Source organism: Rhodnius prolixus, unplaced genomic scaffold (assembly GCF_049639745.1).
Source record: "Rhodnius prolixus isolate KJV_2025 unplaced genomic scaffold, Rpr scaffold_10, whole genome shotgun sequence".
In the NCBI taxonomy this organism is placed as follows: Eukaryota; Metazoa; Arthropoda; class Insecta; order Hemiptera; family Reduviidae; genus Rhodnius; species Rhodnius prolixus.
The window spans coordinates 5,190,474-5,217,257 of record NW_027411615.1 but is presented as its reverse complement, the minus strand read 5'-3'; the positions used below and the strand labels follow the sequence as shown (position 1 = coordinate 5,217,257).

General features: G+C 31.9%; 2 protein-coding genes and 1 long non-coding RNA gene across 34 annotated transcripts in view; 2 read left to right on the top strand and 1 right to left on the bottom strand.

Moving 5' to 3' along the window:
• The window catches only part of Gpb5 (Glycoprotein hormone beta 5), a 29,661-nt gene extending 21,014 nt beyond the window's left edge, over positions 1 to 8,647 (top strand). Inside the window, exons 2-4 of the mRNA XM_074133084.1 lie at positions 936 to 1,125; positions 5,270 to 5,478; positions 7,126 to 8,647. Coding sequence (XP_073989185.1) covers positions 936 to 1,125; positions 5,270 to 5,478; positions 7,126 to 7,210 — 484 coding nt within the window. The 3' untranslated portion in view covers positions 7,211 to 8,647. The remainder of the gene's footprint in view (positions 1 to 935; positions 1,126 to 5,269; positions 5,479 to 7,125) is intronic.
• Positions 1 to 26,784, bottom strand: part of LOC141456803 (uncharacterized) — a 120,459-nt gene that overhangs the window by 83,714 nt on the left and 9,961 nt on the right. For 26 of the 31 annotated variants that reach the window (XR_012460008.1, XR_012460024.1, XR_012460023.1 and 23 more), the window contains exons 4-8: positions 23,141 to 23,279; positions 20,984 to 22,584; positions 20,264 to 20,471; positions 17,665 to 17,801; positions 233 to 416 (exon numbers count right to left, since the gene is read on the bottom strand). This is a non-coding gene — a long non-coding RNA (uncharacterized lncRNA). Of the gene's footprint in view, positions 1 to 232; positions 417 to 10,992; positions 11,283 to 17,664; positions 17,802 to 18,231; positions 18,415 to 20,263; positions 20,472 to 20,983; positions 22,585 to 23,140; positions 23,280 to 23,352; positions 23,590 to 26,784 lie in introns of those variants that run through there. The other 5 variants (XR_012460010.1, XR_012460022.1, XR_012460015.1 and 2 more) reach the window with 5 other exon arrangements.
• On the top strand, positions 10,707 to 21,703 carry LOC141456794 (uncharacterized). 2 transcript variants are annotated; one of them, XM_074133078.1, is made up of 7 exons: positions 10,707 to 10,886; positions 17,179 to 17,341; positions 17,431 to 17,556; positions 17,667 to 17,794; positions 18,757 to 19,902; positions 20,538 to 20,773; positions 20,926 to 21,703. In XM_074133078.1, the coding sequence occupies exons 2-7, from the start codon at positions 17,179 to 17,181 to the stop codon at positions 21,149 to 21,151; spliced, it is 2,025 nt and encodes a 674-aa protein (XP_073989179.1). In that variant the 5' UTR covers positions 10,707 to 10,886; the 3' UTR covers positions 21,152 to 21,703. The 2 variants fall into 2 exon arrangements, with proteins under 2 accessions (XP_073989179.1, XP_073989178.1); XM_074133077.1 differs by lacking the exon at positions 10,707 to 10,886 and adding an exon at positions 11,320 to 11,508.

The window sequence follows — 26,784 nt, the reverse complement described above, 5'->3', positions numbered from 1 at the left end:
CTCACTGTCCGGTGATGGGCAGTGTTGTCTGTAACGAGAGAACACTGTCCGGAGGCCGGCAGTGCACTGAAATAAGCTCCGGGCGCTAATAACCTAAGATGTTGACGCGCCTTAAATCATAAAAAAAAAAGAAAAAAAAAGACAGTAGTATGTTCACTTTCATACGAACATAAAAATGGCAGCCTATAGTTTGTTCCGTAGAGAAACTTTGTAATTATTTGTTTTTATTCACCTTCTTCTTCCTGGCGCTCTACGATCTGTGTAGCAATGGTCTCGAACATTCTAACGCGATCCATTATCCGGGTCTCTGACGCCTCCAACTCTTTTGCTCCCATTCCTTAGGGCTCTACCTGCACATCTAGGAGCCGGAATCTTCTGCCACCCGGATTTCCTTTATCTGCTTTCTCCAGGCTTCTCTTAATATATATAAAAAATAAATAAATAAATAAATACAGGGAAATATACATAAATATAGGAAATGAAAATACAAAAAAAAAAAAAAAATCGAAGTTATTTCTGCTGATCGTAAGTTAATAAAAATGTTGAGATAAAATTAACTTTTCTGCTGTAATAGAAGATATTGCAAAGGTTGCTGAATCAACAGTAGCTTCTCCATAGGTGAAATTTCTTGATTAAGACCAGTAAACTGATCATCCTCTTTCTACAAGGTTGCTGATTAACAACGAAGGATGTTAGTAAATGTTACGATTCAAATTTGGTTTATTTGTGCAAAAATATGTTCAGGTGCTCCTGCAATAAGGCTTAATCAGTTTCCTAATCACTTTCAAATATATCCCGTTCATGGAAGTGTTTTCTCAGTTCATTCTGTTACGAATTCATTTTTAAAGTTTGTCCTTATAATGGAGGTCTGTTCCTTTTATTCAAAACTTTTAAAAAAAAATAAATAAATAACAAAACCCAAAAACTGTTCACAGAGCGGTATTGCTGATGGTAATTGTTGGTTGTGTGACCACCAAGGTCAAAGGAACTCTAGATCCAAGTTCTACATTGGACTGTCATAGAAGAATCTATAGCTACAAAGTGACACAAGCTGATTCTGAAGGTAGAATCTGTTGGGACACAATAAATGTCATGTCCTGCTGGGGCAGATGTGATTCTAATGAGGTAAATCAGATATTTATAAACTTGAAGACAGTTAATTATTATTAAAAAAATATATAATTTTTGTTTTTTAAACGAATAATGTTATTTATATAAAAAGAAAAACTGAAATAAGAAAGGAAATAATTCGTGAAGAATGTAACATGAGAGATTTACATAATTTAACCAAATCATACAGCCTTTTTTGTTATGGTATCAAATATTAGGGATTGAATTTTGTTAGGATACTTTAATTTATTTTTTTTTTAAGTATTAAATTTCTTTTCATAATAAAGTTAATTTTGTTACGTTACTATAGGCTAAGTGTGTAAACTTATCGTTTTGTAACGTAAAAAAGAATTATAAAAACACTTTTTGGAATTCTCTCATGGTTTAATGTCAAGCAATAGACGTTCTATTTTTTTATATATCCTATAACCTCTGGAATTGACAAAACATATTTATTTGCGTGACGGAAACATGAGTGAGGTCGAAATCTCTACACACAACTTACTAAGGAACCCTGATGATGGCTGTAAGTTCGAAACTGGTCAAGGATGTAATAAACATGCCTGTTACGACAGGATAAAAGCAACAATAATATGCAGTTTATAAAAGTATCCCAACTGTTAGGTAAGTCTCAGTTGAGAAGCGCCCATGATTCTTCGGGAAGGCGCAATAGTTTTCTAAAACCGAGTAGCGAATTATAGACCAAAGGTATACTCCTATATTGCGTTCTGTCGTATAACCAACTAGTTCAACAAAATTAAACACGAATTTGTGATTTCCTTCTAAACTTAAACCATTATTTCTCTAATAGCCCTTGTTACTACTATCAGTACAACTAGCGATAACAGGGAAGGGATTAGCTATGCGGTTGTGCTGACCCTTAGATTTTCTCTTCCTAGGAGCTTCTTACAGCTCACTGTCCGGTGATGGACAGTGTTGTCTGTAACGAGAGAACACTGTCCGGAGGCCGGCAGTGCACTGAAAAAAGCTCCGGGCACCAATAACCTTAGATGTTGACGCGCCTTAAATCATTAAAAAAAAAAAAAAAAAAACTAGCGATAACTCATTCAACCTCTAATAAAAATCAGCATATGTTTGAAAGAGAAGAGGCATAACATACCCCATTACATTTCATGTTCTTCTATCAATTGCCAGATCAAGTAATCTAGTTCTTAATCTTTATCGTCTTAAACAACGCAAAAAAGGAAAAGTTAAAGGAAAAGCATCAAAGATGATTTTTAAAAACAAAAACAAATGTCAAATTTATATTTTATGAAGTAGTTAATTTTGTTCACAGCTGGCTTCTGGAAGCCAATTTCTCATCAGTTTCCATCTCGAAACCATAGGATATGGTCATCCAGTTGTTTAGTTCCCTAAAGCCTGTTAATGTGTATAACATTTAGGTTTAGATTACCAACAAGCCAACTCTAGCTCCTCACACATATTATTTCGCATTGACATGTTTTACATTTTACAAACGGTCAACAATTTATAGAAAAAACAATAATATTTAAAGGGAGCCATAATAGATAATAGAAAATTTGAAACTAGAAATTTAATACCATTTCTAAATTTTGACACCATCCCAAAACTTGCCCTTAAGAGTAAAAGGAAGAGGAAGAAAAAAAAAAAGAAGGAATTGTTCTTAAATAAATATTTGTCCAAAAAAGAAAACTCAGTTTTCGATCGCTTGAGTAAATAACGAAAGACTTTTTCCTTTTAAAAAGCATTAGTGGACAAATGTATTTCATAAAAGGAGGTTGGACAAATACCAAATTTAGGGCACCACTTAAAAAAAAGAAGAAAAAAAGAATGAAATGCTTTTGTCGGAGATAGAATTGCACCAAAAAGGAAGAAAGAGAAAAATAGTCTGCAAAAATTTGAAATAAGTTCTTTTCATACGAATCTCTCTTTTAATAAAGTATAACTTGATAATTGAGGTCAATGATCATGTTGATGATGATACATTGCGGGAGAATTGAATACATAAACTGATTAACTGCTTTATTCCACGATAAATTATCTGATGAACTCATTTGTAAGTCTGTAAATTATTGGTACTCCATATTTATGGTATTTTTATTGACATAATTTGTAATTGAACCATTCAAAATTGGGTTTTCTAAAATAAACTTCCTCGTAGGCAGTTGGCTTTCAGCAAATCCTTCCTCCCACACAGTATTTCATATTTAATAAAGTAAAACTGTTTAAATGAAGTGGAATTATATTACAAGTGCCGGTATCCAGGCTCAAAGTTCAATCTACAGATCCCTAATTTTTTTTTTTGGTTATTCCCTTATTCCGACGATAGTTTTTGTAATTCTAACGGAAGTATTATTACACAATAACGTCTTGCAATAATTAGAAAATGTTCACCTTTTAAACACACTATACATTTTGAAGCAACATTAATCTGATTGAAACTTAAGTAAGTTAAAATTAAAAAACTACAATTTTTTTCATGTATAACTTTTGAAATAACTAGGACGAACCGAAGTTTAGACATTAAAATGTAAATATTACTGACGTCCTCAAATATACATATATATATTTGATTGTTTCAAGAGTAAATAATAAAATAAATTACAAATTTAAAAAAAAAAATTGTGAATAGAAACACGATAATGATTTTAAAATCTGTCTGGTAGTCATTTAAGTGAGTACGACAATAGGGCAGATGGACTAAAAGCACCAAAACACAGTCCACAACTGGTAGTCTAGCTTAGGAGCTATACACTTAAACCTCCCTCAAATAACTGGCTGCATTTGCTCTAATGTAAATATTTTCCCCAAATAAAGGAAACATTTCAGTATTGATGGAGGAGTTACACACCATTAGACAAGTGGCCGTGGAAGTGAGAAAAGAAAGGTGAATGACCTCGAAGACAATGCTTCCGCTGGAATTTAGTTTACCCTCGTCCCCTCCTTTTTTTTAAAAAAAAAAATAATAATAATAATAATAATAGTAAAAAATATTGTCACTTAAGTTCCATTTTGGAGAATGCTCTGAGCACCGATATCCTCAAAGAATTGACTCGCCTTTAAACATATATTAAAAAAACTTATTTAAAAGTTAACTTGTACTCCAGAATACTTCTTTACTCCTTTAAAAAAGATCTGTTTTCAAATTATAGATATATAGAAAAAAAAAAATCAATATGCTGCCCTGATAGTGAACGAACTCATAGTCTGAAGGTAACTTTGTAGTTGAATTCGAAGTCGACAACGTATTTCTCTTAACAGTGTCAACACTGGAACTGACAAACAAGAGAATACTCTTGCGCTAATACTACTATGGAATTCATGACCTATGGATGTCAAAATTACACTTCTGACATAGCATATTGCACTGTGAGTTGAACTAAATTACAAAGTCTTTACTCATAACAATACACATTCTAAAGCAAATCTACCAAAACAATGAATGGACCTTTCTCCTTTAGAGTTTCATGTTTAAAACTATTGTTTGTATAGTCGGTTATGGTATTGTTTATAATGTAGCTTTAAATTCACCTGGATATTTTGTTCCTAGAGGCTTTACAAGTTCAGCTGTGGAATGGACGGAAATCTACGTACTTTCATAGATTTGGAAAGGCCTGCTATTTGGTAAACAATAGCCAACTGCTTCCTCATTTCCTTATTCATCATTCAATTTTCTTAACATAAAGTCGAGGCTGACTCCCTAATCTTGGGTAATGGCCACCTGGTCTGTTCGTCAGACTATATATGTCCATAGACTGTCTATCTATCGTACTCCGATCATTCATTCTCTATTCAAACCCTTCATTGTCTTGCACAGATCGGTTTTGAAACAGTATTGATGTACAGCAACTGTGATATAAATCATTGGAAATTCTGCCGTTATTTCCATTTCTATCTGTACTAGTTTCTTTTTTGAAACATCATAACTCTGCTCAAAGAATTTGCTCTTTCTCTAAATCGACCAAATGTAGGTCTCGGGTATTTGTACCCCTACTTTCTCAGAAATGAGCAACATTGATTAGCCCACTCATGCGGCAATTCACCTAATAAGTTTGACATTCCAGAAGTTTTTCTAGCATCTTTTTTGGAGGGAACGTCAGCCAAAGAAGAATTAAATAAAGCAGAAAAAGAATTTAAATAGAATTTTAGGATATGTGATTATTTCTTTTTATTTCAGATATCCGACTGGCGATTTCCCTATAAACGCTCCTATCATCCAGTATGTATACACGGAGTTCGCGAACTACGTCGTGTAGTACTGAAACATTGTGAAGAAGGAGCCGAGCCGGGCACTGAACAGTATGATTACCAACACGCGACCACATGCAGATGTCACGTATGTAGATCATCTGAGGCAAGTTGTCAAGGCCTCAGGTATACGCCAAGGTACACTAATTCTGTTTCACTTATTAACGCAAATAATTAATTATTTTTCTGGAAAAGAATAAAATAAAATACTAATTTTTGTTATAAAGCATCAGAAATATTTATATATACATAAAAAGTTATTTTCATATTAAGAAAGAAGAGTTAAATATATTAAATTGATAATAATAAAGATAAAATTTAATAAAAAGAACTAATTAAATAAATAGAGGCATAAAGCACAAATAATTTTATTTGTTAATTATATTATTTATTTAATTCTTAATAAAGGGTTGAAAAGGAGAAAATAAGTGAAATTTATTAATATGATAATCAAAACTCTTGCACAACCATCTCTGGCAATTAACTTAATAATAACAAAGAAATCTTCATTAAATATAAAAATAAAATTACCATAAATTTTGTTGAATAACGACATTATTTGATTAGTGTAATTACATTAAAATTAAGTACTCTCGCATACTGTAAAGAAATATTAGAGGAACAACCTAACTCGTTTGAGATATTGCCCTTACCGAGAGCCTAGGAAAAGAAATAGGAGAAAATTATGGGAGCACATCTCTCTTATGGTCTTCTGCAAATCCTTTCACATCCGTCTGGTGGCTGAAGTCAGCTTCAGACTTTATCTCACAAGAAGAAGGTTTCGAATAGCACAGCTAAGTTATGAAGGTCATTGCTATTGGCAGATCAAACCAGCAACTTTGTAACCTTCTTCTTAAGGATACGAATTGCTCACATGAATTTCACGAAGAGAGAAAGAGTTCAGAAGATAAGATCTTTACAATAGTTTAAAGGAGATCTCAAAGTGATCACGAAATTTTACATGATTGTATAATCGTTACCGATCTTGGGCTACAATGTTAAAAAAAAAAACGTGCAAAACACCCGTAACTTTCGTCTTCTTCCTTAAGTTGCTGAGAAAGAGTGACTAACTGAATACCAACTCCACCATGATCTAAATATAATCTACTGTGGATCCCCCTTCAAATGTCATTGTTTGTCCATAAAATATAGTCGTCAGCAAAGAGCTAGGATTTGTTAGGATCTAAGATGAACTAGAGATTGCCTGAAGGATACGCAACTACCTCTCCAAGCGCCTATATGTGTCGGTATACTTAGGTTATTAGGCTGGAATATGCTTAGGAACACCAAGATCACTAAAGAAGTTGCTAGCCCACTTTCATCTTTCATTCAAAATAAATAAATGTTAATTCTTGTTTTGCACATCAAATGTAACCAGGAATGTTCTCTAAAGAGGACAAATTTTCAGAGTTAATTTTCTCATATTTCCAAATTCGTCCGAGTAATAATAATTTTACTCGGAAATAATGAATAAAAAAAAGAATACTGAACTGTTTTCTCAAATAACCAAGGTGTTCCTTTTCTAATTTCTTTCCAGCCGTTAGTCTCAAAAGAAGTTGAAATAATATTCTAAAACGCAAAATATTTTTTAAAAATCTGAAAGATATTTTTTATATTTTGTTTTTTTAAATTGAGATAATAACATTTTAAAGATGCAACATAAATTAATTGCCGACTATTATCATTCTAATCAAAATCCACCATAATAGACAGTCTAGGGGCTGCTGCAGTTTTCTTCTTAATTTTTTATTTTTATTTTGTTAATTTATTGTTTTTTTTCTATAGGGATGTAGTAAACGATCAATCAGATCTATATACCGAATCCGGAGGCAATGCATGGAATGCTACGCTTGTACCAAATGGAATTTAATGCATGAATTTTTTGTTTTAGTAATCCTATAGTTTTTTATTTTTTTGAAATAGTTTGACTTAACAATTTTTACCTAACATTTATAAATTTATATTTATTTATTTTGATTAAACCTCAACATTTTAAAATGTTGTTTTGTTTTAATTGTTGTTAATAATTTGCATACATACAAAAAAGAAATACAAAGCAGAGACAGAAACAACTAACGTGTCCGTACACCACGACTGCACAAAGCCAACTCCTGGGTGAAAGACCTGACATTGTAATGAGACGTGGCAAAACATTAATTAGCGACTGTACATTTTGTTTTTTTAAAGATACCCGCTTCATGATGAAAGTTTTGGGATATTTTCAATTCATTTCTTACAACAGCAAAGACAGCTAAAGCTAAACAAAAAAAAAAAAGACGCTATTTGATGCTGTATCATTCATGCCCGAAAAAAACTTTCAATTGCAATATGCATAAAATACATAATTTATGGAACATACGAAAATCCCATTTTCTGTGAATATCAAGAAAACAACAGTAATCACATCTAGTCATTTATTGTAACATGTGACTTTTCACATTCTCTAGTCATTCATTCAAGCGCTTCATTCATTGACTCTTATCTCTAACAGTAGGTTTACCATAAATAAAAATTCTTTTACTTTAATTAATTCATCCTGATAAATGCATGTTAAATCATGCCATTTTTATGACATGTTTATTTTCTTTACACAGAGTTATTAAATAAAAATTGGTTTGAATGGTAATGAATGGAATAAATTGTATTATTTCAAATTTTGCATGTTAATGCATGAATTCTGCTATGTTCTCCACCACTTCTTAATCTGTGATTTTCGTTAAATTTATTTATTTTTTATCCTTGAAATTAAAAATTAATAATAAAAAACTCTAATCCAGTATGATTAAGAAAATAATTTCACCATTCTGTAGTAAATAATTAAATAATGTACAGGAAAAGCAATTCCGTATTGTACACATAAAAACACGAATGTAATCCTTAGGGACACATGCAAGAAGGATTTGTTTCAAATTAGGATTTAATAAATTATTATTCCATGTATTAAAAAGATTTGTTTAATAAAACATAATCATCACGAAATGATTCATAAAAATATTATTATTATTTAAGTTGTCTTAATATTTAAATTTTTAATTTACAAAAAAAAATGGAAATGTTTATTTAATAAAATTATGGGGCCTAAATACCATTTTTAAATTTATCAACTCATTATTATAAATAAGATTTTTCTTTAAAGATTTATAACAACGAATCCATGTATCATTGTAATCACTAATCTGTCTGAATTGTTTATTTCAATTATGAAAAATGTTACTCCCGAGAAAAGGAGCGAAAACGTTAAATTGCTTTTATTATAACAATAATAAAAATAAAAAACAAAATATTAATAAATTCATAATTAATTTTGTGCTGCAGTTTATTTAATAGTTTCCTATAATGATATCCCTGATTATAATTATTTTAATTTTCACCTTTAGACAACGAAAGGTTACATCTGGACGTAATGTCGAATTTTCCCCCCCTTAACACAAAGGAACTTGGAAATTTTAATAAGTTTTCAAAAACAGTTCAACTTGTTTCTTTCATTTTTCTTCTTGCTCATATAACAAATTATTTATTAAAAGAGATTTGATGTACTAGAAAATAAAAAGCAGTAAACTTGGCGACAGTGGCAGGAGACCAATCTAAATGACGATCCTGAAGAGACTGAAGAATGGAAAATGAAATAAGGGAGAAAATAAGAACGAACGGAAGATTAAACAATGTAACCAGAAACAGTTTTCTAGCCTGTTAGAAGGAAGTCTCTACAAACCCGAAGGTTTTTTTTGTCTAGGAAAGCGCATTCCGAAACGTTTTTTACCTAATTCCAGTCAGTCATGAACTTTAAACGCATAACTAAAAATGATATAGTATGTATAGAAAGAAGTACTCCAAAAAAATCCCTCAAAAAAATGTACAAATAAAGCGATTAACAATTTGGGTGTGGTTAAGTAGTAGACGACTAGTAAATTACATTTCTGGTTGAGAGATTTTAACATGTTTAAATCGAAAGCTGAGATAGTTTTCAATTTTGCACAAACCAAGGTTGTGCTCATTACGATTACAAAAAAAAAAAGTACGCAAAGAAACTTTAAATGTTTGATTTATTTTCGATGCCAAGTACCAACTCAAAATTTCATCTGTCTCGGAGTAAAAGAAAGTAAAAAAAATCTAAGTAGACCGAAGACCCAAAACTAAGGACTAAATAAAGGCAACCCATTCTCAAATTATTTAGGAAAATAAAAAAGCTAAACAGTTTAGCCAATCTGAAAGAATAAAAAAGAAAATTGACGTTTCGATGGAGGATTGAAAGCAATCATTGATAAGAACGATATAAGTATTAAGTCACGTCTCTGTATCAAAGATTGTAATAAAAGTCTATTTTCATATGTATGCAATATTTACGTGACTAAATTGTATAAAGTCCAGTTAGACGTTATCAAATGTCCCTCAAGTTTTTTTCCTTTTTGTTTCTAAGGTCATGGTTAAGAAAATTACATAAAAAAAATAGTATTAAAATAAAATTCGTTAATCTAAGATTTCGAAAAAAAAGTAAAGAATTCTTTAAGTTGCTGTTGGTTGATTCAGAAATTTTGTTTGATCATTATAAGCAGGATAAGTCACATTTAAACTGGAATAGTACAAGTACCTATGAAATCGCTGCGGGAAGGATTTAAAATGAGGCTAAGCCTTCCCGCCCCTCAAAATGCAAAACTTTTTTTGCTATATAATTATATTTTTAATAATTTTGGGCACTGCATTAAAACCGCGCCCTAAGAGACATTTGGATCAGCCAAACAACTAGGTTTTATAAGTTGCGGATGTCTAGAGCAATTTCCAGGCTACCTACTTCTCTTTTGCAGTAGACTGTACATAACTTTTCTTTTGGGTCCGCTGGTTGCAAAAGAATTAATAAGCAAATGCTAACACATGCACAAAGACAAAAAAAAAAAGAAAGAAAGCGTATTTCAATAAAAATCATATTAGCACTTCAACAGTTAACAAGTGAAAGAGACTTCAAAAGCGTCGCCTAGGGTGTAGCACGTTCCCTCGTTCCTTTAAAAATTATTTAATATAAAGCGCGAACAAGGGATTCATTGAAGGCTGAAGTATTATTTTTCAATTTCATGACCCAAATCGTCATTCTGTTTTTTCTTAAATTCTGGCGTATATATTTAATTTGTTTACACTATCATTTAGTATATTAGAGCAACCTTTTTTTGTCTTTCATCCCATCAGCATAACTAAAACGTTTGGAGAAATCTAACTGAAGAGGAACAGATGAAATAATCTGCTACACCTACAAGCAATATTTATGTATACTATAAGTAAATTTTCCGATAAATATATTTTATTATTAATAATTTTGGCAGCTACTGGGTTTTCATGTAATAATCACAGTAGGAGAAGTGAACTGCGCAAATGCTGGAGACTGGGAATAACAGCAGCCTTTGCTTCACAGTACTTAAACGTCCATGTTTCATTTATTTAAAAATAGTTTTCAAAATTATTTTATCAAAGTGACATTAGTGAGTAGAAATAAACGTTGATATAAAGAACAAATAAAAGTTTTTTATACTTAGAGTAGGCTGTCTTGGAACCAAAAGGTAAGCTACACCAATAATAGTAACGACGAGAGTTTTGTTTGAACTCAGCGTTCTGAAACTAGGTTTAAATCCTACTTTTGGAAAAAATACTTTTATAGTTCTTTACCTCTGTCGCTCAAATTGCTATTTTGCCTTGACTTCTATCTACTGGGAGTCTTCAGAAACTATGGTTCACCTCCTCCATGGTTTTCTTGGCTAATAAATATATAATTCTATTTCCCTTGATTCCTATTGAGCTCCAACCGAAGCAAGTCAAACCCGCACCCCTTGTGTTTCAATAAAGAAGTTAATGGGGTTAATAAGTATTAAATGAAATGGAACAAACTCTTAACAATAAACGGCAATCGCTGTTTTAAACTGGCGCTAAAAAGTATTGATTTGAACCAGCTGTGAACATCAACATGGTTGCCAGCACTCCCTCTTCTATTTTTAACCCTCTGTGTCACTCCCACTTATTTATCTTTGATATTTCTCCAACAAAACATACTTCAATATAATGTTTAGTTGAAATTAAATATAATCACAATGATTTCTAAGTTCGCAGTTACGTTCGTTTCTACGTAAATACTGTTGAATAGTTCTTATTTTATCGTTGTTCTACAATTTCGGCTGTAATCATAAGGTAAATATGAAGAATTATATTGGTTTATCAATGTCTATTTATAGATAACATAGCACTGTTAGTAAAAGTAATAAAAAGTCTAGATTCACTTCTATAAATAACTCGTACACTTATCCTTACTTCAGTTAAGTGTGTCAAAAAAATTAATTAGTGCACTCGCTTTTCCCCTCCTAAAAATGTCCGTAAACTATAATTCGATTAAGTATTAATGTTTAGAGCATGTAATAGTTTTAGCATTACAAACACTGGACTTGTTTACATAAGTATAACCAACAAGTGCTTCCAACTTTTTAACCTTCCTCAACAAATAGTGTTGCGGCACATCATAGAAAAATTGTGGTTTGATTTTCTCCCTTAAAGCATTTCTAGAATAGCTATTTAAATTTGCACTACTTTAAATTTCTGAAATTGGAATTTACTAAGTGCAGCACGATTTATAATTATTACCAAGGCGCGTCATATGGGTCACTGCCAATCAGGATGTACACTTCCAGTGCACTACCCCAACGGACAAGTTCTCTCGATACATACTACCCTGTCCATCACCGGACTGTGAGCTGCAAGGGGGTCCCTGGAAGAAAAAATCTAAGGGCAGGCAGCAGAACTCGAACTCAGGATCTCTTAAAGCGCTAACTTCTTAATTAATCTTCCCTTTATTTATAGTTCACTTTAGAGAAAATTCGAAAAAGCTTTTGCCTCAGATAATCTATGTATTTGTGTGTGTGAGTATGCTTCGCTTCCGACCCGGCCTAAAACAGTAAGCGTACTTTCTCGCAAATATATCAACTCAGTTCTAAGCAGCACAGTCTAGTCCAGGTCCATGGTACCAGACCAATTCCGAATCAGTGTGCTGTTTTCTTAATTCACTTCGAATTTGACTATGATTTCTTGTAAACCGTGGATAACTGGAAATTCAGCCAATTAGAAATGAAATTACAAATTTGTACAAAATACACAAATGGCACACCTAAATCAATTAATTGGAAATAAATTCCAAACAGAAGTATAGAGTTACCTAAAACGGGGAGAGTATAAAGTTAAAAACCGTTGTAAAGCCTTTAAAAACGGACAAATTTTTCATTTTACACCCTGCCTACTAAAAACATATTCTATGTTAACAAAAAAACGAAATCATTTACGAAAATATCAGTAAAAAGTGAAGATCCTATTAATTAAAGAGGAACTTGCAACAATCGGTCAATCGATTTTTCCTCACCGTTAGAACTTATTAACAAATATAATTCTTAATTATAATTTACTGGTGATAGAGGCAGAGTAATACTAAAATGGCATTTAGAGCTCTTAGAGTTTCCCCCAACGAAGCCCTAACATGAATTGCCTGGAAAAACGTTACTAACAAAAGTTATCGTTGGAGCTATTCTAGAGAAAAAGTTGACCCCCCCCCCCAAAAAAAACTGAAAATCGATATTAGTAAAATGACAATTCCGATTGGATGTATTTATCCATTAAAATTTGCTATTGTATCTGATAGAATACACTTAAACGATGTCAAATTTTGACTGTGTAAGTTTATGGAGTTAAGTTGGCCACAAACCATTTTTTGAAATTCAAGGGGCTTTAAAACGTACAGTTCATGTGAAAATTCAAAATTGAAAAATCTGCACAACCCTTTTACTTTTATCTGCTATTGAAAGCATATTTAACTGACGTTTCCATTATACAGCAGAGACTAGTTAAATTTAAAATTAATCCAAAAATTTAACATTCCGTAAAAAAAAAAAATTCAGAAACAAATGCAGTTTTATTCATTGTACATGCCATTCACACTCCCATTGTAAAAACTCGTTATACAGTTGTTCTCCAGGACAGAATTGGTTCTACTTCTGTTTGGTCAAATAGATATTTCGAGATTGTATTGATTGTTAACAATTTATTCTATTGTACTGCTGTTGACCAATAATAAGGATATAACTTCTCTCATTTTCAATATATTTTACTTCTTCAAAAAAAAAAAAAAATAACATTAGAATTGAAGAATCACATCGAGTACAGTGAAATTTAAATAAATGCAAGGTTTCGATAAGATGATAAAATATAATAATAATTAACAATTCAAATCTGCTCGTTATTTGAAAACGCCTAGTCAGAGATAAACCAATACATTATGAAACTACGAGGGTCGTTTTTGAAAAGTCCGTGCAAAGTCAGAGAGATAGCACTACTGGCGCGTATTGAGGTTATGTTTAGTTAGTAGCATCTCTTGGAAAAACACACACCAAGTTTCAGCCAGATCGGTCTATTTCTTTGTGTTTGGCATTCGTTTGAATCGAGGAAGTCGAGTGATTTTCAAAAATGGACGAAAAAGAATTTCGTGTGTTGATTAAACCTACTTTATGAAAGGCAAAACGCCTCAGGAGACTAAAGAGAAGCTTGGTAAACATTATGGTGACTCTGCACCTTCGATTAGAAAAGTTTATAAGTGGTTTCAAAATTTTCGGAGTGGCCATATGGGCACAAGTGACGCTGAACGTTCTGGATGCCCTGTTGAGGTTACTACTCCAGAAATCATTGATAAAATCCATGATATGGTGATGGATGACAGAAGAGTGAAGATGCGTGAGATTGCTAGTGCTGTGGGCATCTCGAATTAACGGATACATAATATTTTGCATCAACATTTGGACATGACAAAGCTATCCGCAAGATGGGTGCCGCGATTGCTCACGCTTGACCAAAAGGAAATCGTGTGAAGTGTTGCAAGGACGGTTTGCAGCTGTTCCAGAAGAATCCGCAGGACTTTAAGCGTCGTTTCGTCACTGTGGATGAAACATGGATACATCACTACACTCCTGAGACCAAAGAACAATCTAAACAATGGGTTACCAAGGGGGAATCTGCGCCAAAAAAGGCGAAGACCGTTCCTTCGGCCGGAAAGATTATGGCGACTGTCTTTTGGGATTCGCAAGGAATAATCCTCATCGACAATCTGGAAAAGGGTAAAACTATTACAGGTGCATATTATTCATCGTTATTGGACCGTTTGAAAACCGAGCTGCAAGAAAAACGCCCACGATTGGCCCACAAAAAAGTCCTTTTCCATCACGACAACGCACCAGCTCACACCTCAGCAGTTGTGGTCGCAAAATTAATGGAAATAGGGTTCCAACTCGTTTCACATCCTCCCTATTCTCCAGACTTGGCTCCCACGGACTACTATTTGTTCCCCAATATGAAGAAATGGCTGGCGGAAAAAAGATTTTATTCAAACGAGGAGGTGATTGCAGAAACGAATGGCTATTTTTCAGACTTGGACAAATCCTATTATTCGGAAGGGATCAACAAACTAGAGCAGCTTTGGACGAAGTGTATAAGCCTAAAAGGAGACTATGTTGAAAAATAAAAAAGGTTTACCCCAAAAAATTAAGTAGTTTTTATTTTTGCACGGACTTTTCAAACGACCTTCGTAAGTTATAGCTTTAAAGAGGCGAGTATATTCCAACTTATTCTAAAGTCTTATCATTCTTATGGGTATCCCATAATATCGCAACGTTAAAGGGGATTAAGTAAACAATAGAACAGTCGATTTATATTGCATCTAGTTCGATTTAGTAAAGCTTCAGCATCCTCTACTTATTTGGCAATAATAATAAAATTGTGTCAAACAAAATAATTTAGATATTGCAGGTGTTATTTACTGTAGAGGCAGAGGCCTGGTACGAAATCCCTTACTGGTAATACTATTCATGATGAAATTATTTCTACTTTTAAGGCTTTTTTTTACAGCTTTTGATTTTTGCATAAATGATATTATTGCCGCCATTAAACAACAGTACGCCATATACCACTCTAAAAACACCCTCGCTTCAGGTATAAAAACAAATTTTTAGTGTAAAAAAATAGCTGAATGAAACAAGATCAGCTGAGACAGAGAAAGAACGACTAACTCGCGCAATCATTGAGGTTTCCACCACCCACCACCACTAATACAGAATGCGGTTGAACGCAAGTTACTAAACGAAGGAAGTGCCTGAATTTCCTATAAATTCTTTTACAGGTTTTCCCTCCTACAGCGAATTAAATATTTGCTAGAATTACTATTATATCAGAAAATTAAAAAAAGAAATAATTTACAATCTTGAGAACTGCAAGAAGAGTAGTGGGAGTTTGATTCCAGAACTTTTATACATTCAACAAGTTTCAAAGCTTACAAATTTTCAATTCGAAAATCCAACTCTCTCGACTCCTACAAAATTAAAGAAAAGTACCAAAATGAATTAATGGAGACTAGCGAAATTCTGTTAATCTAGTGAAAGAGTAATTTTGAAAAATTTAGGTTAGAAACCACAACCAAAGACAATATTAAGTACCAAGGATAGAAATAAAGCAGAAAATACTGAGGCGAAGGCCCACACATTTCCAGTTAATTACTCTTTAGCCACCTTTTAGAGCTATAAAGGAAGTACTGCCTCCTCATTAACCCACAAAAGGTAGCAAAGCAAACAGAACTTGAAACAGCTATTTATAGGAATGGTAAGAGAAGATTCATTTAAGAATATTTTTCCAGTGTTAATAATATAATACGCAATTCTTTCAAAATTACTTAATCGTAAAAAAAAGAAAATAGAGTAGATAATAAATAGCACAAATACTGCACTAAAAAAAAAAAAAAAACTTTGGGCACAAATTACTTTAAATGTTGATGCGTCTTAATTAAGGAAATCAATAAATAATAAGGTACGGTTGGAGACCGTGGTGTTTGCGAGAAAACTGCTTGTCCTGGAAAATAACGAAAATCGTCTTACTATAAATGGCGTTATGTCTGCACCGTGATTATCAACATAATATGCAAGCAAAGATAGCTTTCTGGTCGATGTAGCTGTTAAAAATTCTTGTAAAACTTGTCTATGGCAGAGAAAGAAACCATGTGAAGAGAAGATTGAAAATTATGAAAACGTGACACGCTGAGATCGTTTCTCTGATCCTATCCTTCAACGGGATGATCACCAATAGCCACCATCGTAGTTTGTGCATATTGATGCAAAAAAAAAACGCTCGTCTTTTTTTCGTGAAGAATCATGAGACGGTTTTGCATGAGAAGAGCTCGGCAAAAACACAACACTATCGTAGATTACTGCCGAAAAGCGAGTTTAAATAAATAATAATAAAATAACAGAGCATTTTAAAAGAAATCAAATTCAAATAATACAAAAATTCTTGCAATGTAATCACAAATCAATTGGTAATCAAATATCACTTGACTAGAGTCGTCACATATGGCACGCAGACTTCTGAATACACAACAGATTTTACTTGATAAAGGCTTGTTTTTAGCGAACGAAAACAACAAAAAGCTATCACAACTTTCGACATTACCTATTGGAAACAGTTTACATAAGATCTCCATTTAATGTTGATTAATAATGCACATAACAGTTCTACAGAAAAAATGTGAATTTCTAAACGACAGATCAATTAGCTTTGCGAGAATACGTTCAAATCAAGTACTTAATTACTGATAAACGAACGTACTGAATATCGAAACATATTATGGCAACAATCAAATTTGGTGTAAACGTCGAACACAGTAATTAATTCTTAGATTCATCCGGTATTTCTATTTTGATTGGGGAGCAACATGTTCAAACATGCTTCCGAATCTAACTATGTAAAGATTTAATAATTTTTGATGATTAATTTTTTTGTGTCTAGATGAGCTCCGTACCTAATACGCCGAACAGCCTATTCTTAGGCATACCAAGCACTCCAGAATTTTTAGCGGCTGTGGATGAAGAATCAATATCAATATGTCCATTGCTAACGCCATCACCGAGTGCACATTTTCACCACCCACTTGCAATAAATTCAATCCCAGGTAAAGTTCGCAGAAAAAAAATAAAATTCTTTAAACTATCAAGAATAGAATATTGTATTGCAAACTAATGTTTTTGTATTTTCCCTCAGGTTATGAACGTCAGTTAAGTCCATCCAGTGAAGATACTGAAATAAGCACAATTCCAGCTAGTATTGCAGCTAATGCAGATTTCCCAGAACTTGATAACTCATCAAAAAATACAGAAACTAATGCAGGTATGGGACTTTTATAATTTGCTTTCGAATAATGAGTTTCATATATAGCCCAAATTATTAAATTTTAAAATTTGCACCAAAGAAATACCATGATTTTTTTTTACTTACAGAAAGACTGTTGACTAATGGAGGCTTGGAAGGAAGTTCATCTTCGTCCTCCTGTTCTGTGTTGCAGGACAGTACAGCCTCAGCTCAGCTACTTAATTATCTCGCTCTTTCAAATGATCCAAGTTCTCAGGTAAATCCTGTTACCAAACAATAACTATTAGCTAAAGAGTTTTTAAAAATATAAATCAGAATTTACAGTTTTATTTAGTTCGCATTTCAAAACCATAACTTAGAAACTCCAACTTATTGGTGGATTCAATACTTCCATTTAACTCAGAAAATCAGTTAATAATTATTAAAATTGCCGAATTGCCAAGGTGGAGCAAAGCAATTAAATTTTTGTACTTAACATTATTTTGTTTCGTCTTAAAAAAGTTTATCTTAATAAACTTATAATATCTCCAAGAGTCAGAATTAGACAACTCTTGTTAGACTTTAGATCATCTTTTACTGCCCAACTTCTCAAGGAAGTAATTCCGAAGCTTTAAATGATGACAATATAAGCATAATTTTAGAAGAGAATAATTTTAGTGAGTCTTAGTACAGGAATTGCTAAATTTTGGGTACCTTTATTGACTCTACTTGTATTCTGTTACTTGATTGAAATAAGTTTCATGATTCTGGCAAAGTTAAATAAACTTGGTCTTTTTACGTTTATTAGCTTCAGTCTTAAACTGCCTGAGGATTCTTTTCTAGCTCCATACTATAAATCAATTGTTTGAATCTAATTTGTCTTTCACCTGAAACAGGCTGAAAAAGGAGAATTTCTGTTATCAGAAACGAAAAATTAAAACAACGTTTGAGCTAAAAAAGTATTGGACCAGAAACTGTAATGAGAAATTTTAACAGAATAGTTACTGAAGCTATTCTATTCTAGAATTAAAGGTTGAACCAAGGGGTAAATACATGCTGAAAAATTCCTATCTAATATCGGTGATACCGTGCTTATCTGTTTTGAAACCTTGATTTCATGACTTGTATTCTTAGCAATACAGCTTCAGAAAAATTTTATGGTAAAGTTTTGCTGGAAATATTGAATTTTAAACACGACTGTTTACGTTTATACTTATTTTTAATTTATTTTTGTTAAAGGAAAAAGGAGCAATGAGCAAAGCAACATTACTTGGACTAAGTAAATCAGCTCAAGAATATAGTTTTGTAAATTGGAATTGGACAGCAATTCGTAAATGGTGTTTTTGGGGTGTGATGTCATTAACTGTGGCCTGCGTGTGCGTTATAATTGGTTATATGACAACAATACCAAGACGTTGTGATCCGCCAAGGTCATGGTATCAAGGAAGTTTAATATATCAAGTATTTCCACCATCATTTCAAGATTCAGATGCTAATGGTATTGGTGACCTAAGAGGTATCATTTCAAGGATAGGTTATTTTGAAAAACTTGGTGCCAAAGGTCTCCGATTGAGTTATATTTATACAACCCAGCATTATCCAGAATATTATGATAGGGTTACCAACTTAACGCAGATTGATAAAAATATTGGAGATTTCGATGATTTTCGTGTATTAGTAGATAGCTTACATCGTAGAAATATCTCTTTAATTCTAGATCTACCGATACATCCATATTTTGAACAATTAAAAGTAAGGCCTCATGAAGAAGTAGAAGATAAAGATGCTGTGAAGCACGTAATAGTGAACAACCACATACTGGTAAGCGCCCAGAACAAGACTCACGTAGAACGAGGCGAAGTTACAGATATTCTCACATTTTGGTTGAACGCAGGTGTTGATGGTTTCTATTTGCACGGATTAGAATACTTTATTAACGATGATCGATTTATAACACAAGTGATTGAATGGCGAACCGAATTAAATAAATACAATCAAGCATTTGACAAAATTCTTATCTGTTCAGAAGTAGTTGTCAACAAAATACTACAAAATCTAGCAGTTAATAATCTTGAAACTAAATTACAAGTTATAATGCAATCTTTTGATTTGATTAATGTAAAAGTGGATCCATTCACTGATGGTACTAAAAGTATTAAAAAAAAATTGGACGAAATTCAGAATGGGGTTATATATTCAAAGCCGGCATTTCCGTGGATATACTGGACCACCGGTGACATTGATATGAATAGACTGGCTTCTAAAGCTGCTTATGGCAATTTATCACTAGCAGCTATTCTGACAACAATGGCACTTCCTGGAACTACTGGGATATTCTATGGAGATGAAATTGCACTCCTTGACATTCATGATCCGGAAGATGAGGTAAATATTCAAATTACCACCGTTATTTATCATTTTGTTCATATTACCTACCAAATCAAATTCAAAAAAACAGAGTAAATTGGATCTTCTAGTAAACGATGAATCCAAACAGAATTTCAAATTCCACTGACCTGTTTTCTTTCTGTTTATTCTACCAAAGCTAAATTATAGAAATAATTTTGGCTGCAAAAATCTAAAAATGCAGGTTTTGAGCATGAAATCAAAATTATTTCTCGTAGGTGAAATTACTTATTTAACACGAATCTCAATCAAAATTCATTATCAATAAGAATCATTCTCTCTTACAAGCCCTTGCCTTTCTCTCCATATTATTAATTTAGGTAGAAATGATTATACTGACATTAATAGCAAACTCTGGAAGATCTGGTGTGCCTTTCCCCTGAATATTACACCAATCCAGAATAATCTTCTCATAAGCGAACCGAGCCAGTTGCGAAGTTTCAGGATTGTTTGCTACTTGATCTCACGAACTTCCATTCAATCTTGTCCATGCTTGAACATCCTTCTTCTCTTGGCTTTGGTCCCTTAGTACTCCAGTTCCATCGTTCCTATTTACCAAACAGTAATTATAAGTTATATAGGTATATATATAATTTCCTTTATGCATTGATTAGAGATTAGATCTTAAACATGCGCATCATCTGGGACCAATGCATTGGAGCGATACATTAAGAGGAGTTGGCTTTAGCCAAGGTGGCGTACTGTCTTGGTTACCAATTTCAAGAGCCAAACTCCCAATCAGTTCAGCTAATATCATAGCAGCAATGTCAACATTTAGAGATTCCAATCCTGGCATTTATATGAAAGCTATATGGAAAAATCAACAGATCCTTCCAAGTGCTGCTATCAGGTAAACATTTTAAATTGTTATCTATTTCTTAAACTTGCGCTTTATACTCAAACAAATTTTTACATTTGCAAATACTCTCCGAAACCAGCACCCTTTTAAAACAAAAGTTTAAAACATCTTTGTAATGAACTTCGTAACTTTCATTGTTTTAGATATATAGATAAAAGCGTTGTGTCTATAGAAAGAGCATATCCTAGAAGAAATACATACCTCTTATTGGCCAATCTTGGTGAAAGAACGGTCACCCGTGATCTGTCATCACATTATTACGGAGGTGACATAGTGCTAGATACAACTTCAGCGCCAGTACGTTATGTGACATTCCAACAAACGAAATTAGCACCAGGTCAGGTGGTATTATCCAAATTAGATAAATGAATATATAATATATATTATATATACATATATAAAACAACAATAAAAATACACCCTCTTCAATTAAGGTGTAAAGTGCGCAAAAAATCCATAATCATTATTTCTAAACCGTTCTTTAAAAGAAAAGATTGTAAAATCATCGGTCTTTTCCTCTGTCCCTTGTTGGAGTTATTCTTCATCGTTGTTCAAATGAGTGGACAAAAGTTACAAATTTTAATACATAATTAATTTTTTAAGCAGTGATTTTTACAAGCGAATCAGATAAGTTATATCAGTGTTTTTGTAATAAACATGAATATTTATGTTTGTTTTTTAATATAAATTCGTGCTAAAACGTACATACTCGTATAATTGATCTGTACATAAAAGACTGATAGATCATTTTTAAATTCAAAACCAAACAAAAAATAATCATTTATAAAAGAGTCATTTTCAGCTATTCAATCTCATCCACACCTATACTTTATTTGGGCGATAAATTTAATTAATTTTTTAAATCAATATGTTTCGATTCTGTGAATTGTAAAATTATAAAATACATGATCTCAGAAAACATTATATGTTTTTATTTTGATGCCTTTGATTATGTGCTGTACGATAAGTAGTGTAGTAAAACATAAGTTGGTTTAAAATCAATTATTTTCATTGACAGACATAGCAAACTTCAACGCAATTTCCCCATCAAAATAAATTTAAATATAAACAAGTTAAGTAAATTTAAAAAAAAAATGTTTTAAATTATTGGAAGAACTTTTGAAGCTGAGAAGAATTGAATGTTTCAAAAATTATCTACGTATACATTTTATATTATAGTATAATTTTATACTTGTATACATATAAGTGTTATATTATCTATACCAGTACTATCTTACAAAATGTAAGGCTCTAAGAAAGTTGGTCTAAATTACTTATATACATTCATAAATAATCTGAATGATTTTTTTTTATTAACTGTCCAAACTTTACTGTCACCTATTAAGAAATTATTTCTTTCAATTTTTCGTTTTGAGACACAGTGCTTTATCATTTTTTTCATTAAAAAAACAACATGTATTTCTATAAACACTCATAATCATTAACACCTAGGATTAGGTCACTTACATCAGTTCCGTCTCCAAATCGTAAGTATTAAATTAGACAGTGCTAAAGGGATATATCCTGTAAAATTGTTAATTCTAAACATCCGAAACGTAACAAATAAATAATAGCATTATAAAACATTAAACAAAACAAAATCACTTACATTACTTTCGCTTTAGCGAAATGTGCTCGAATTGAAGGCCTTGCGAGTGACTGCAGTTGATAGATTGCCATTACAAAGGAGATCCTCACATTGACAACCAAAACTTAATTGTCCAGAAAAAAAAAATCGTATTCTTGACAAGTCAGTAGCAAGTGATTCATAAGGTTTCATTGTCAAATTTTGACAAGCTCATCTTGAACAGAATAAGATACAAAAATGTCTGAACAGTCACATTTTACTCGTAAAAGGCACGTCTTCCTACAGCTTGTATTTGTAACTTGTAATTTATAACTTGCTCCTTACACGTTTTTGAAATAAATAATATTAGATATACTTTTCAACTTCATTACATTGGCCTTCTTTTTGTCTTCAAAAGATTAACCCAGATGTTTTATGTTTTCAACTATAATGACTTTTTAGTATTAAAATACCTAAACAATTTTTATGAAGTGATAATACTATCTCAAGAAGTTGGCTGGCCACTATCATAATTAATTTTTTTTTTTTCTACATTTGTCTCTTGTACAAAAAGTATTACTTTAACAAACTTATTTATTTGTCAAAATAAATTATTCGCTTTGATTACTTTCACACAATTATTGATAAAAGAGATTTACCAAAAAAATAGCTTACCTATTTCAGCATGCTGTATTCATCCTTAAGTACACTAATTCTTTTATTAAGCACTAATAATAGATCATAACTGATCATCTTAAAACACAATCATACAAATTATGCCCTTCATTTACCTTCAAATTATAAGCCAATCAGAGCAAAAAATGAAATATTCCTTTTTAAGAATGCCATTTCACAGTAACATTTTTCTCCAGAAATCTTCAAACCATATTTTAACTTGAATCTTCCATCGTACTTTCTTTCGCAAGTAACCTACGAGAAGAATTTTTAGAATTTTAGTCTTTAGAAAGTTGCAAAACTAAAATAGTACCCAATGAGTACTCACAGAGATAGTGTGATTCAATAGAATTGAAGATAAGAAATAATAATTAGGTCAGAAAACAGTTACTTAGTTGTTCGTTTACTACATATTTTATGAAAAAAAATAAAATTAGAAGTATTATAAGCACTCAATGAATAATACATCATTCACCAAGATTAAGTTATACAAACAAAAAAGAATTTAATTTAATAATAAAGACTCATACTTCTAATGGACAAAGCACCATTTTGCTGACTTCAATGCATTCTAACGGACAGAAATCAAGTTAACAGAAATGTGACAAACTTTCAAATTCATGCAAATTAATTTATCATATTTCATGATAAATAGAACCAGATCAATCGAAAAGAATCTAATTTTTCAAAAGTTACAGAAAATTATTTTAAAAATTGTAAGATACAATTGATTGATCCTTGACATACATATTTAATAACAGAGAATTAAGTTTAAATTATTTTGGTTTTCTTACATAGAAAAAGTGTCTGAATTTTTTAATATTTTATTTTGTTTCAATATGTTTCTTAAATTAAGTAAAAAATGTACAATTTTGGGGGTTAATCGTTTATTAACATTCTAGCAGAAATTGTGAACTGTAATAAATTAAAATTAAAAAAACCTTAAACCATGAAAACTGTGATATTCCCAGTTGGTGCCATTGAACTAACTGATTATTTGAACTACTGACAATAGTTGACGTGATCAATTAATTTTTTAAGTTATATTTTCTCGTAAAACAATGTTGAATTTTTCTTAATAACTAAATTTAAATAGAAATAAAGAAATGTTTGAATTGTTAATCGCTAATAAGCTGTTTAGGGAGATGTTCATCACCAGACAGTAAACTGTAAGATGCACCTAGGGGGAGAAAATCTAAGAACCGGCAGCTGGATTCGAACCTGGGTTCCTTCGAGGGAATCCAGTGCGCTAATCATTGTGCTAATCTCTTTCCTAGATCTCCCTCTATAAGTCGTTGACACGTGCGATGAGTATGCATTTAGTCTAACTAAAGTTGGAGAAATCAATCACAAAGTTATAATTTAACATTTCATTCCATCATGGGGCTGGACAATAAGCTTTCAGATCAAGTAAGCTAAACAATGTAGCGCTTTACTGAATCGAGTTTTCATTGTCTTTAAACTTCTTTCAATCATTACTTGAGGAATGTGTGCTAAATTGCCTGAAGTACTCATTACTGCTACATGTCAAACTCCATGCAGTAACATTGGTCTTTTAATCACTTTGTAGAGGAGATGTTCATTTTGTACGCCAACTTAGTGACAAGTTCGAGGAGGGCATCCTAAGGCGTAGGACGCAGGCCTTGATGTGGACCTATCCCACCCATATAGAGATAATCTCTATATATCTTCAACTCGCCGTCTTTAGACTTCATTGAATATCTCTAAGAAGACCAGTCTCGAAAAAGAACATTTTAAATTGGTCACAAACAAGGTTTATAAAATTGTCCTAAATTACACCCACTTCAGATAATCTGTTCGGCTTGTTACCGATAGATTGCATTGGGCGGCTAAGATTATAATAATTTCAGCAAGCATTTAATCACGAAGTCCAAATATATTAAATTGAATTAAATCCTCATTCGCAGTCCAAATTTTCTCATAAAATATATTAAATTATTTTTTGCTTAGTATTACACCAGGCCTCTACTGAAGTATATTTCGCCGCCTCTCTTGTGGCGAGTGAAGTTGTATTCGGTAAAAGTTAGAAGTCTAATCCCCAAATTAAACTTTATAAAATCTGCGTTTCATGGAAATTCAGCAGCTTTAATAAAAGAGACGCTTTAGACTATTCAGGAATAGAAGTTCGGAGTTCACTTTGGATAGAGATTTCTTTATCAAAAGTCATACCGAGTTGTCATGATTAAAACAAAAAGTATAATTGTGTTTTGTCTATTGAGAGGAGATCTAAGTTTAGTGTAGTGGAGATCTAAGGCGTTATTTTTGACGACCTTCAACATTAATCTGCGCCATCAGGGATGGTTTACCTTTTGCTTCAATTGCCTTCTCACCGCCGATATCTTTTTCTATATTCTACAGAGGTTCAGGATTCCTAAAATTGCTTCTTACACGCCTATAAATAAACTTGAACGTAAATTGTTTATAAGTGATAAATCGCTTAAGACATTAAGAGACTGCGAATAGAATACTACAAATTTCATGAAGAATATATAAACTAAACTGAAGAATTACAAGAATCTTTATATAAGAATTTTAATAACGACTAATAAAAATATATTATAAATTTACTAAATTATGAATTGTACAAAAGTAATTTTAAAATCGAATTAAAACTTTAATATCAAAATAAGATTGTTTAGTTTTCATTATCACTCAATCTGTATTTAACAATTAAAAAACTGAGTATATTCAAATGACAAAAAAAGTCAGACAATTACAATATACGTATAAAAATTTTGTACAATATAAATAAGTGCGAGTAAGAAATCGTCTTGGACAAAAGGTGTAACGTTTATTAATATAAGGTCACTTACATATAAAAGAGGAAGAAAAGGAGTTATTATTAGAATTCTGAGAGAATCACTCTTTAGCGCAGTGAAAGCCAAGAAACTTGACTGTATATCTGTATATTCCCAATTCATAATAAAAACATAACTATTAAAAATAATTTAAGAAAAAAAAAAATTATAATACAGTAAACATAATTGTCAAAAAATTGTAAAGATCATCACAATTTTTTGTGGCGTTTATTTTTTAATTTGTTTGTTTATTAGTTTTCAAAATGCTATTCCCCACTAGGACATTAAAAATTGCGCCTCAATAAATTTAGTTTTCTACAGATCTAATTTTGTAAATAACTGAATTGAGACTGGTTATTCACTTGAAAAATTATTTATTTCTCAGTTACTTAAGTGTTTTATGTTAGTAAGAAAACTAAAACAAAAAAGTTTTATTACTTCAGCTAATAAAATAGTTTCAAGCAGTTAAATGAGAATAGATATTTAAAAAAACTCTCTCTAGGGAAAATACCGGTTCTGATTTTACAATCTGGGAAATAATTGTAAGCAAGCTTATCAATAATACCTTTTAATTTTTACTCTAAGGAGTCAGAGTTTGGATCACATGAACGCAATGGTGATAAGATTTTTTTCTAAAAATCATCTGCATCTATTAATATTTCCAAATCTATTGGGAAAAAACCTGCGAGAACTGTGAGAGTTTTCGATGATATACTGTTAAATCTACCTAACTACATCACGTCTGTATTGCCAAGATTACCGAGATGCGAACAGACGCTAGCAATTCTACAATCGGCGATTACTTGGTCAATGTGACAGAAATAATATGTGATATAAAAAAGTACAATATCGTTCGGTTTAATAACATTTTTAGCTTCGTTACATCAGTTATGAATTGGAATAACAGTTGCCGCATGCCAAGCGAAATGTAAATGAGTCCA

What these genes read in the sequence shown, in the direction of transcription:
- LOC141456794 (XM_074133078.1), top strand. Translation starts at nt 17,179, where the DNA reads ATGAGCTCCGTACCTAATACGCCGAACAGCCTATTCTTAGGCATACCA. An exon ending in AAATACAGAAACTAATGCAG is followed by an intron (nt 17,557 to 17,666) that starts GTATGGGACTTT and finishes TTTTACTTACAG; the next exon opens with AAAGACTGTTGACTAATGGA. An exon ending in CAAATGATCCAAGTTCTCAG is followed by an intron (nt 17,795 to 18,756) that starts GTAAATCCTGTT and finishes TTTTTGTTAAAG; the next exon opens with GAAAAAGGAGCAATGAGCAA.